The 11,829-nt window shown below is 51.8% G+C and overlaps 1 protein-coding gene across 3 annotated transcripts; it reads left to right on the top strand.

Moving 5' to 3' along the window:
* Positions 1-97: 97 nt before the first annotated feature.
* Positions 98-9,538, top strand: LOC131514182 (trem-like transcript 4 protein). 3 transcript variants are annotated; one of them, XM_058733883.1, is made up of 6 exons: positions 98-807; positions 1,001-1,333; positions 2,938-3,013; positions 4,314-4,432; positions 6,382-6,479; positions 7,362-9,538. In XM_058733883.1, the coding sequence occupies exons 1-6, from the start codon at positions 747-749 to the stop codon at positions 7,608-7,610; spliced, it is 936 nt and encodes a 311-aa protein (XP_058589866.1). In that variant the 5' UTR covers positions 98-746; the 3' UTR covers positions 7,611-9,538. The 3 variants fall into 3 exon arrangements, with proteins under 3 accessions (XP_058589866.1, XP_058589865.1, XP_058589867.1); XM_058733882.1 differs by having other exon boundaries at positions 6,382-6,488; XM_058733884.1 differs by lacking the exons at positions 2,938-3,013; positions 4,314-4,432 and having other exon boundaries at positions 6,382-6,488.
* The last annotated feature ends 2,291 nt before the right edge of the window (positions 9,539-11,829 follow it).

The following is an 11,829-nucleotide window of genomic DNA, read 5'->3' as shown; positions in this document are numbered from 1 at the left end:
GGACAAATGCTTGGGGAGTGATTATGGCAGGCTGGGAGCTGGGGACATGGGGTGACTGGGGTGGGGAGACTCCCCTCCAACCTCCCTGATCCTCTTCCCACCCCCCTGCCAGTTATGCTCCCCCGCTTCATTCTTTCCCACCCTTGCCAGAATATTCCCTGATTCCCTGCACCTCTTCCTGGAAATGACTCTCCTTCTCTCTTCTCCTCTGCCCCTCCAGTCCCCACACAACCCCCCCAGCTCCCAGGCAGGCCTGGAGAAGAAGGCTCAGACCACTGGGCACCTCCAAAGTGTCCCCTAACTGGGTCACTCCCCGTCAGCCACTGCTTTACCGGGTGGGGAGGAGGTAGCTGAGGGCTGGGAGGAAGTGGTCAGCTAGAGGAGAGAAAGAAAGGAGAAATAGGTTCTGCTTTCACCAGAGTTTCTTCCTGGGCTTCCACAGCTTTCTACATCCCAACCCCAGTGCGACAAGGAGGAAGAGGCTGAGCACGAGACAGCCACAGCAGTAGCCGCAGAGTCCCCTGGAGCCTCAGTCCAGTCTTGGGGTTGACGCCTTTCAGGGCTCACGTGTAGCACCTGCAGCGGGAAGGTCCCCTCCTCCCAGGCCTCCTACTGCCCCGTTGGAGCACGCTTCTTCCCCCCGGACCAGCGAGGGTGGCTGTGCTGAATCCCCACCCCTGTCCCCCAGCCAGAAGCTCCCTGTCCTCGGGACTTCCCTCTCCCACCCCGGCTCAAGAAGAGGGCCCATGGCCGGGGGGGGCACACACCTGCTGCTATCTGTCCTTCTGATGCTCCTGGCATCACCAGGTGATGAGGACCAAGGGAGGGAACAGGGCAAGAGGAGGGGGAGGTGGCCAGGTGAGGCAGGCCAGAAGGGGACAGGGGCGGGGTGGGGCTGTGGCCTGAGGCTGCCTCTGGGGCCCTTTCTGCGGAGGAAGGCACCTATCTCCTGGCCCCGCAGTGGCGGATGAACTGCTCCCTGACCCGAGTTTCTTTTCAGGCTCCTGGGAACAGAAGTCACTGTTGCTGCGCAAACTGGAAGGGGAGACGGTCTCCGTGAAGTGCCTGTACCCGCCCTGGACAGGTTCCAACATGATGAGAGTCTTGTGCAGGGACATTTCAGCAGATACTTGTATCGTGTTAGCCTCCAACACCAGGCTCCCGAGAGTGTCCGGGGAACCTCGAAACTCTATTCAGGATTATTCCAGTTTAGGCTACTTCATCGTCACCATGACTGAGCTCAGGGTGAAGGACTCCGGATTTTATTCATGTGGATTCTACAAATCCTCAGAGATCTCTGTTCTCAGAAAATTCCGTCTGGTGGTATCTCGGGGTGAGTTCTTGCCCTTCTTCGTGTGGTCCTCAGCCTTCCTAAACCACAGGTGTTAGAGCTAGAGAAGACTCTAAAAGCATTTTCTTCTTGGCTCTCACAGCCGAAAACCAGTGCCCTTTGCCCAAGGTCACCGTGAATTAAAGGCAGAACCAGCAGAACTCAGACCTGCTGGCTCACTTGGTTCTTCCTTTCCCATCACATGTGTCTCTGAACAGTTTTGTTGCTACTAACAAGACTCGTCCGTTGATTTCTAATGACTGTAAGGCTCCCTCAAGTTTGACGAGACTGGCTGGTGACTGGGCCGCTCCTGGGCATCCCCACCCCTGACCCTAACCCCTAACCTTCTCTCAAAGGGTTGTGCTTGAGTCCCAGGAAGCCAGTTGGGTTAACAAATGGCGGACAGGCAGGAGGCAGCCAGTCAGTGAGGCAGACGTGGGGCTTCGAGGGTGAGGTTGGGAGGTGCAGCGGCCGAGGGCTCAGAAGACATGGGTCCTCACCCTGGCCCTGCCCCTTATAGTCGAGAGACCATAAGCCTCAGATAGGGAGCTTGGCGGTGCTCCCCATCTGAGGCCCCAGGTGTATTTCTTGAAAACCTCCGAGTGGTTGGGGCACCTGGGTGGCTCATTCGGTTGAGCGTCCGACTTCGGCTCAGGTCATGATCTCACGGTTTGTGGGTTCGAGCCCCGTGTCGGGCTCTGTGCTGTCGGCTCGGAGCCTGGAGCCTGCTTCAGTTCTGTGTCTCCCTCTCTCTCTGCCCCTTCCCCGCTCATGATCTGTCTCTCTCTGTCTCTCAAAAATGAATAAACGTTAAAAAAAAATTAAAAAAAAAAAAACAACCTCCGAGTGGCAAACCTGCCCCCCCCCCCCCCCCACCGAGTTTCTCTGTGATGGCTGGAGCCTGAATGGCATCTTCCCAGACCCCTGCCCTCCTTCCAAGCCTGCTCAGCTATTCCGTGAGCTGGGCACCCGGAGGACGCAGGTCAGCTGCTTGGCCGGTCACCACCTAAGCCGTGGCTCACCGCCCTCCCCCATGTAAGGCAGGGGCTGTGCTCTAGAAGGGGAATCAGAAACCTTGAGACCCACTTCTGTGCTGGAGGAGCCCACAGCGCCCTCCCACCCCAGGAAGGCAGATACATAGGTAAAGGGTTAGGAGGGTGGGTGGTGGGCGGCATAATGGAAGCATGTTGGGTGGCGGCCCAGTGGAAGGGAGAGACCAGGTTGGTGGAGAAAGCAGTGGTGTGGATTCTCCTGGAGGACTCCCCAGAGGAGGTGATACCGCCTGGGCCTTACTGAAGGAGCAGGACCCCCAGACAAAAGTGGGGGCAGGTGGGAGGGACGCATTATGGGTGGAGAGTACATGATATGTTCAAAGAACGCAGAAAAGACTGTGGAATATAGCCAAGTGATGGTGTGGTCCTAATCTAAAGCCACTTGCGCAGTGGCACTTCACTGTGAGGGAAACCCAACATCACTCAGAGTAACACCCCCACTTGGCCCAGGGCCCTATGTGGGCCCATCCTCCCCAGGGCCACGGGCTAGAAGTGGGGAGCCCGCAGTGCGGAGCAAACACATGGGAGTGCTCCTCTCGTGGTTGTGTCTTTCAGCTACAACCACGCCCACCACCACGAGCACCAGGAGCACTACAGCCTGGACCTCCGCCACCAGCTCTGTCACCGACAGGTACTGTCACCTGCCTCCCGGTCCTCTCCGTCCTCCACTTCCTCCCCCCCGCCATGGCCGACTGTGCCAAATGCCTCCAGCTACCACATGCCCACAGACGCCTGGCTCTCAGGGGGGCAGAATGCTTCCGGTCACTTGCTTCAGGCCTCTTGGAGCCTCAGTTTTGTCATCTGCAAAATGGGGCCAGTGGACATTCTCACCTTACAGCAGGGTTGCTTACCTTGGGCAAGGCTGACATTTGTTGCAAGGGGTGTCCCGGGCGGCAGCGTCCCTGGCCTCTGCCCATGGGACAGCAACAGCACAAACCTCCCTGAGACCACCCAGGTGTGGCAACCAAACCAAAATGTCTCCGGACACTGCCAAGTTTGCCTCGGGGCAGAACCACCGTCTTACGGAGTTGCTGTGAGGATTAAGTGGGATTGTGTCTGGCCCAGCGCCAGGCATGTGCCCAGAGCTTCTTCCTTGGCCTCTCCCCTCTTCCAGCCACAGGCGTCCGGGGGAAGGGGGCACTCTGTCGTTACTACAACCCGCGGCCTGATTTCTTCTCTACCCCTGCCTGATGGGTTCTAGGCCCCGACCCCCCGGGACTGACCTGATAGCCACTCTTATTCCAGACTCCATCCTCCCTGCCGTCTCTCTACCCACCATCACTGCGATGGGAACCCGGGGCTCTCACAAACCATGGTTCCTTGCTTCAAGGCAGTATGTCCAGAAACCAGGTGGAGATGGTCATGGAGCTGAGAGGTGTCCCTAAAGTGGCTGCCTCCGGGGCTTAGGGCTTCGACGCTTGCCGCCCTGGGGAGCCTGCTGTGGTGTGAGAAAGCCTGTCTTTGTGTTCTGCCTTCGACTTAAGACAGGCCCTATCCCGATGTGTTTATCATGTGGCAGAACTGTGGGTCACAGGAAACTAGTGTTCTCTGAGAGCTGGGCGCCTCTCACAGGTAGGCTGAGGTGACAGAGCCGGGACCAAGAATAGTTTAGGGGAGCAGGTTGGAGGGGTGAGTGCAGACCCTGCAACAGGGGCCCGGGGGCAAGTCAGGGGACAGCAGCCAGAAAAGGGAAAAGGAGCAAAGACAGCAGGCATTGGTACCATTCCCCTTTCACAGAGGAGGAAACATAGCCCAGACGTGGCTAGACGTGCATGGCTTACGGGGCAGAGTCCTTGACCATGGGTCTGCCTCCTGGCCAGCTCAGTGGGAGGGGCTGTCATGACCACCACACGCGTGGGGAGAGGGATGGCTTCCCCGCAGAAATTTGGCTCCCACTTTCCTCACCCTGCTGGCTGTTCCTTATTCCCAAGCTCCGAAAGCAATTGGCGTCTCATCATTCCCACCTCGACGGTGGCCGTCCTGCTGCTGCTGGTGCTCATGGTCCTCATGATCCTGTACTTCAAGAAAGCCCGAGGAAGTGCCGGGAAAGGTAAAGCCCAGAGCTGGCTCAGAGCAGACCACTGAGGGCGTGGCCATGATGTCCTCGTGCCCACGAGCCGTGAGGACCAGGCTTATTGTGCCCATTCTACCACCCAGGAAATTGAGGCCCGCAAGACAAGGTGGCCAGGATCCCCTGGGTGCTCTTGCTTTGCAGAACAGCAGGCAGGATCATTCTCTTCAGAGGCTCAAGGTCAGCTTCCTCTAAGCCTAATTTGCCTAAAATTGGGCATTCTGCTATCATTTTGGGATCGTATAATTTGCCATATTTTTATAGGTAAGGATTTACTTTTTTTATTTTTTAAAAAAGCTCTATTTCTGTTGAGAGAGGGAAAGTGCAAGCAGGGGAAGGGGCAGAGAGAGAGGGGGAGACAGAGAGAATCTGCACTGACAGTGTGCAGCCTGACACAGGGCTCTGTCCCACAAACCGTGAGATTAAGACTTGAGCCAAAGTCAAGGGTTGAATGTTTGACTGACTGAGCCACCTATCATTAAAGATTTTTAAGCAAATTTATCTAAAAACCTTTCTGGTCAACAGTATTGGTTTTTAATTGTCACTATTGTTTTTATTTATGTTTTCTTAATTTTCTTAATGTTTTATTTATTTTTGAGAGAGAGAGAAGGGGGAGGGGCAGAGAGAGAGGGAGACACAGAATCCGAAGCAGGATCCAGGCTCTGAGCTGCCAGCACAGAGCCCGATTCAGGGCTCGAATCCACGAGCCAGGAGATATGACCTGAGCCGAAGTCGGATGCTTAACCGACTGAGACACCCAGGTGCCCTTGGTTGCCACAGTTGTTTTTAAATTTTGTCTCCCTAAAAGCACAAGAAGGACTTTTTAATCTTCTGAGTTGTAAGTTTTTAGCATTAACCTTTGTGCAAGGCTTATCAGTTTAGTGCCTTTCAATGATTCCTGCCTTAGTTTTTGTTGTTGGGTTTGTTTAGCATGTATGTGCTGTGTATTTATTAACCATATAATCCAGTGTTGTGTCTGTTGACAGGATTGAAATGTGGAAGCAAGTCAGGGTTATGCTGGGCCATATTGATTTTAATTTTTCAATCTATAAAAATCCTAACGTAGTAATGGATTGTAAAATTAAAAAAAAGTTTGTTTTATTTTTGACAGAGAGAGAGAGAGAGACAGAGGGGGGCAGGGGTAGAGAGAGAGGGAAACACAGGATCCGAAGCAGGTTCCAGGCTCTGAGCTGTCAGCACAGAGCCCGACACGGGGCTCAAACTCACAGACTGTGAGATCATGACCTGAGCTGAAGTTGGACGCTTAACCGACTGAGCCACCCAGGTGCCCTGGATTGTAAAATTTTCTATCCGTACTCTTCAAACTGTGCAAAGCCAATTTAGTGGGTCACAATACTATTTCCATAAAACAAAATAAAAAGGTAAAATGTCACAGTGGTATGTACACTCTGGAAGGACAAATATTTTTTCACTGGACTTTTAGGGGTGTGGGGGGGGCGCACGTATGCGTAGGAGTGTGAGTGTGTGAGTGTGTGTATTCGTATGTGCTGGAATAAGATAAAATGTTTCTCATTGTGGCTCCTGGTCCAAAAATTTGAAAGACGTTATAGATAACTTCCCCAGCAAATAGATTATACTTAAATTGATGTTTCAGTTTGGAACTTTCAGTGACTTGAGTTGATTAAGCTTACCAGTTTTATGCAAATGAGCCACAGGCCGCCAGCTTGATTTGCTCCTTATCACTAACCTCTGCTCTCTGGACACTCCTCTGCACTGGCCAAGGCCTGCAACCCTACTGTGACCTCCCTGCAATGTCCTGGGCAGGGTGGGACTTCCGGGCCAGGGCCCCAGCCCCTCCCCTGCCAGGGTCCCCTCTGCCCAGAGGGGGCCTCCATCACCTCTGCCTTCGCAGGAGACTGGAGCCTAGGGAGCGGTCCCTGCCCCAGACTGGACTCTTTTCTTCACAGGTGAGGACAAACTTCACGTCTATGACAACATTTCGGTCCAGAGGGAAAAGACCACTGAACACCGGAAAGACTCCTCGTCAGGGCAGAGGCGATCTCAGGTTTCCTGGGTATCTGTGTTGTCAGCGTTTACTGTCTTTTTTAGCTCCCCAGCTTGTGTTTACTTGTAGTTTCTGTTCAGTCTGGACCTGGAATCACGTGTGACTCCTCATGTTGCCTCATCTGCACGTACCCATTGCCCCATATTTCCCAATTCAAACCTCTTCAAGAGAGAGAAGTTGACTGCTTCAGCTTTTGACCTTCACCCCCACAGGAGACAGCTATTAATGGGGGTCCATCCCACGGGTCCAGAGCCAGCCTATGGCGTGGCTTCCATCAGTCCAGTCGGCTAGGGAGAAGAGGGCCTCACGGCACAAGCATGGCTCCCTAAGTGCTCTCTCTTCGGGAGCTGAGGGCCGAACTGTTGCCCTTGGGTAGGTGTGTCTTGTCTAAAGATCTGAGACTCTTAAAACCACAGAATCGCAGGATTGGGAGGATCTAAAGCCATCTAGTTCAACCCTCTGTAATGCCGGAATCAACTCTACAAATGGCACCCCTACCAAGTGCTGTTCTAGCTCAGCACTACTCAAACTTGAGTGTGCATAAAAGTCACCTGGAAAACGTGTTCAAACAGAATTTCTTGGGCCCCTCCCCCAGAGACCTATTTAATAGATCTTGGGTGGAACCTGAGATTTTAACGAGCTGCCAGGCAATGCCGGTCCATGGATCATACCCAACGTAGCCTTCCTTAGCCTATTCTTAAACATCGTCAGTGATGGCAACTCTGCTGGCTTCAGCTATTCCCAGAGGCTCTGCAAGGTCCATACTCTGTCCCACACCTTATCCCTGTCTCTGTTCTCTACCCAGCTCTGGGCAGCCTGGGGGCCACTGACCATTCCCAGCTATGATCTGTACAATGAACATCTATCTTCTTTGATTCCCAGGGCTCCAATCAACAGATGGGCTCTGACGAGGACTCTGGGGCCATTTGCTATGCTTCACTTACCTACTTGAACAACTTTGACCTTGAGGACTCCATCTATGTCAACACCCACCCCAACCTGAGGCCCACGCCTGACCCCCTTCTGACTGTGGAATATGCCAGCATCTCTGGAAGCAGACCCCAGCCCTCCAACTTGACTGCCCTGGAGGGGGAAACTCAGGAGCTGAAGGCAGACTTCACTGGGCAGTGAGCACTTAACAAGTACCTGTGAGGCGTGGGGTTGCCCTACCAGTGATACGGGGACTTTGGTGGGACAAAGATGGTCCCAAACCAGCAAAAGGTCATCCCTTCCTACAAAGAAGGTGAGGAAGGGGGAGGAGAAGAAAGTCCTTATCACTCCAGAGGAGAGAAGCTTTGAGTCTAAAGGCTGTGCTGGACAGGCTCTGGGGCCCATAGAAGGGGTTTCTAGACACCTGCCTGCTCCCTTCCCCAGGGTCTAGGAGGAAGGCTATTAGAGCAAAGTCCAATTAGATAGGGTCTGGATCCCAGTGCCTCTGAGTGACCCAATGTTCGCCCCGCTCTGTGACCCTCACTTCCTTCCTGACCAGGGGCTGTGAAACCCTGACACACTGTGCAAGTTCCTCTTTGGTGACTCTCCTCATGAAACCCCCCCCCCCCCCCATCCACCCCCAACTACCTCTCAGGGCTGCTAAGCCAGGCTGGAAAGTTCTTTTCCTCCACCAGAGCTCCTTCCTGACCTCCTGATTTTGATTCTCACAAATGACCCTGCCAGTATGTGGGCAGTGTCCTGCACTCAAGAGTCCCTCCTAACACTTGGCCTTGCTGGGCAGGGGTGGGAGGCATGGGAGCTTCCTTCCCTATAGTGGCCCCCGCAGCCACTGTAGGGAACTGACCTGGGCTCCCTCCCCTTCCATGGAAACCATCAACTACCTTGCTAGCTTCATCTCCAACAGAGCAGGCTGAGGGCCACCTCCTGCTTTGCCCAAGTACACTTCCACAGGGCTCTTACGGAGACATGGGCCCTCTTTTATTCTGCACCTCCAAGGAGTGACTCTGGATCGTGGGAATTCTAAGCCATGGGGACAGAGGGTGCTGTCCTACCATGTCATGGGAAAGATTGCTTGAATTGCCGATTCATTACTTCTTAAGGGTGACATTTAAAGATCATCAAATCCAACTGCCAGTGGGAGGCCAGATCCCTTCTGCAAAATTCCAGTGAGTCATACAGTGTCTGTCCCAGTCTCTTGGAGGACAGGGGATTCACCGCTTATTGGTCAGTGTGAATGGTTTTGTCAGACAGGAACTTGTTTGCCATCAGTCACAGTGAGACATCAGCTTTGCTTCCAGGATGGGACCTGAGGGTGTGGCTGCTTCAGGGCCAGGAAGGGAGAGGGGTTGGAGAGGAAAAGGGTGGGTGGTCTGAGGTCTGGCAGGCTGGGGTGTGATGATGAGGTCTTCTTCAGGGAGGAAGGCAAAGTAATTCCTTGTCACTTGTGACATCCCAGGTTCCCAGTGTTGAGGATGTGGTTCTGTCCCAAGTCTGTGGCTGTTGGGGACATCTAGGAACAACCCCGAGTTGAAAGAGGTGGAGAACAGGATGCTCTGAGCATCACCTTGGCTCCTCAGGTCTCTTCCCTTCCCCTCCAGTGCTCCAGATTTGACTACCAGAGGCTGGGCACCTGCTGTATCCTGACCTCTCACCCTACCCGGCCTTGCTCTGAGAGGGCCATCAGCACTGACCTATGGCCTCATTAGACCTCTGGTCTTCTGTTGTGCTAGGCTCCTGACAGTGCCTCTTGGTCTATATTTTAGTCTACATACCCACTGGGGGAGCCCATCTTCACCATGGTCTTCTCAACTCGGGTTTCCTGGCTATAACACCACGAGCCATCCCAGGGGTCAGGTTCCTCCCGCCACTGTCCAAAACCAAAGGATTTACTCAGACTAGAACCCCTGGAGTTATAGGCATTACACATTATTTATAGGGGCCTGCTGACCTCCAGCCACTGCTCAGGGGTGGTGATTAAGTCTAGTAAGCCAACAGTTATGGAGTGTTTCTTATAGCCACATTCCTCTACATACCTTAATGGCTTAAACAACCTCATAAGGTAAGTGCTTTCCCTTCATTTTAAAGATGGGGAAATTGAGACGCAGACAGTTTAGGAGCCAAGAGGGGATGGTAGGGCTGTGGCTGATGTAGCTGGGGAGTTTGAGGAGAGGGATTCTTGATTAACCAGTGTCCCCAGATAAAAAGGCCTGGGTCCCTCCTGCCCACAGTGCCCCAGGGAGGGGACCACCCCTTCTGCCACCCAAGGCTCAGGCCCCACAGGAGAGAGATGCTCTTCGACCTTTGGGACACCAGCAGGCTTTAGGCACCATCCTCAGAGGGCCTGCCACCCACTGCCAGTTGGACCCTCCCTTCACCTTGCCCCCCACTATGCTCTTTATGCACGCCCCACAGTATGTCAACGTTTTGTTCATCGACTTGTCTGTTTTCTGTTTTGGTCAGTGTTTCAAGCCACTAAGGTTTGGGATAGTTTGTTACCAATAAACAATAAATAATCAAAATGAAGAACCAAGACAAAGTTGAAGAACAAATGGAAAAGGAGATGGTCTTACCTGACCGGAAACCAAGACTTAGTGTGATGTTCTCACAACCACAGTGTGATCCTAGACTAGAAAATCGACCAGGGCAACAGAATTGGGGGGTGAGAAGTGGGAACCTGATTTTCTGCCAGAGCAGGCATATGAAACAGGGGCAGAGGAGAGGAATATGCCATGGTCCGGGAGCAACCATCTATCCATATGGGGAAAATAGAAAATTAGATTCCCGCCTATGTCTTACACAATAATGAATTCCAGGTGGGTTACAAATCTCCATGTCAATAGCTGAGCAATAAAATGTTTAGACAAAAATGTAAGCGTTTTCATGACTTCAGGGTACAGGAATATTTCTTGAGCAAGACATCAAAAGTGCAAACCATAAAGGGGAAATGTGGTGTTTGACTATATTAAAATGAAAAACTCGAGTACAAAAAGAAGACACCAGAAATAAAGTGGGAGGAGAAGCCACCGACAGGGAAATGGAATTTGCAATGCATATAACTGATAAAAGATTAGCATCCAGGATTTATAAATCAGTAAAAGGACACACCGTTTTTAGTGGACAAATTATAGGTGAGAAGAAAATCACACCCAAGAAAATGAAAAACATAAGTAATGGTTAACCTCATGAGCAATCAAATAAATTCAAATCTCAACTAAAAACATTTCTACCCAGTATATTGGTTGGGGACTTCAAATATGTCTGTAATGCTTCATATGTAGATACAGAAATATAGGAACAGATATAGGTATAGATTTAGATATAGATATAGATACAGATATAGACATAGATATATAGATACATACCTCGTATTTTTTAATTCTGAGAGTTCATGATAATAATCACCGTCAAAAATCTAGTTCTGTGAATGAATTTAGGCACCCCAAATGGCATTTTCTCTGTAACAATAAAACCACCAGGCAGGTGCTGTTATCAGGTTCTTATTACATCAGGAGGTTATGCAACATAGAACAACAGAAAAAAATGTAAGCATGGCAGGATATGTAAATTTTGGTGCTAAGTAAGTCTACTGTAAATTTTTTTTGATGTTTATTTTTGAGTGAGAGAGACAGAGTGTGAGCGGGGGGAGGGGCAGACACAGAATCAGAAGCAGGCTCCAGGCTCTGAGCTGTCAGCAGAGAGCCCCACGTGGGGCTCGAACTCACGGACTGCGAGATCACGACCTGAGCTGAAGTGGGATGCTTAACTGATCCACCCAGGTGCCCCAGTGAAATAAGTTCTTAATGTAAATTCTAAATCCCAGCACAGCTTCCCGAAGGTCAGAAACTTGGCTGGCCTTCTTTTTCTTAACCACTACTATCTCTTCTGCCTGAGCTTCTTTCTCCCTGGAATCTTTACAGATTTCTCAAAACAAGCCCCTTCTCCCACCCACTGCGGCGGTCATGCATGTAACAAATCCACAAGCTAGATTTGGTGAGGGTCCTTTCAAGGAGCTTCATTCAAGGAACCCCAGGCTAACACCAACAAAAAGTCATCACAACAATCTGAAGCTTTTCTCTGTCCTTCAAGGAAATGCACGAGTCCTTACCTTGCTGTCAATGGCTGGCAGCTACAGGCTGGCTCACCCCCAAACCCTCAGCCAATCTCTCCTCAACCTAGTTTTCCTGGCCCTCCCCCTGGTGGTCATTAGTGTCTTCGCTGAAGGAGTATGTCTCCTCAGCCAAAGACTCAGAAGTCGAGAAGCCGAGCCTGAGCCGGAGGAAAGAATGGATCCTCCAAATCTCTCTGGTCCCTGCTGTTTTAGGTCTTGTCTTCCAGGCTGAGATATTTGAGTTTGTGGGGAGGGTCTGGCGATGTGGGGTGGAAGGGTGACTAATGGCGG

Source organism: Neofelis nebulosa, chromosome 6 (genome assembly GCF_028018385.1).
Source record: "Neofelis nebulosa isolate mNeoNeb1 chromosome 6, mNeoNeb1.pri, whole genome shotgun sequence".
NCBI lineage: Eukaryota > Metazoa > Chordata > Mammalia > Carnivora > Felidae > Neofelis > Neofelis nebulosa.
The sequence above is the reverse complement of the archived record's forward strand: the minus strand, read 5'-3'. Positions and strand labels throughout refer to the sequence as shown.

Coding starts and splice junctions, on each gene's coding strand:
- LOC131514182 (XM_058733882.1), top strand. CDS start 747: ATGGCCGGGGGGGGCACACACCTGCTGCTATCTGTCCTTCTGATGCTC. Junction 808..1,000: donor GATGCTCCTGGCATCACCAG/GTGATGAGGACC, acceptor GTTTCTTTTCAG/GCTCCTGGGAACAGAAGTCA. Junction 1,334..2,937: donor CCGTCTGGTGGTATCTCGGG/GTGAGTTCTTGC, acceptor TGTGTCTTTCAG/CTACAACCACGCCCACCACC.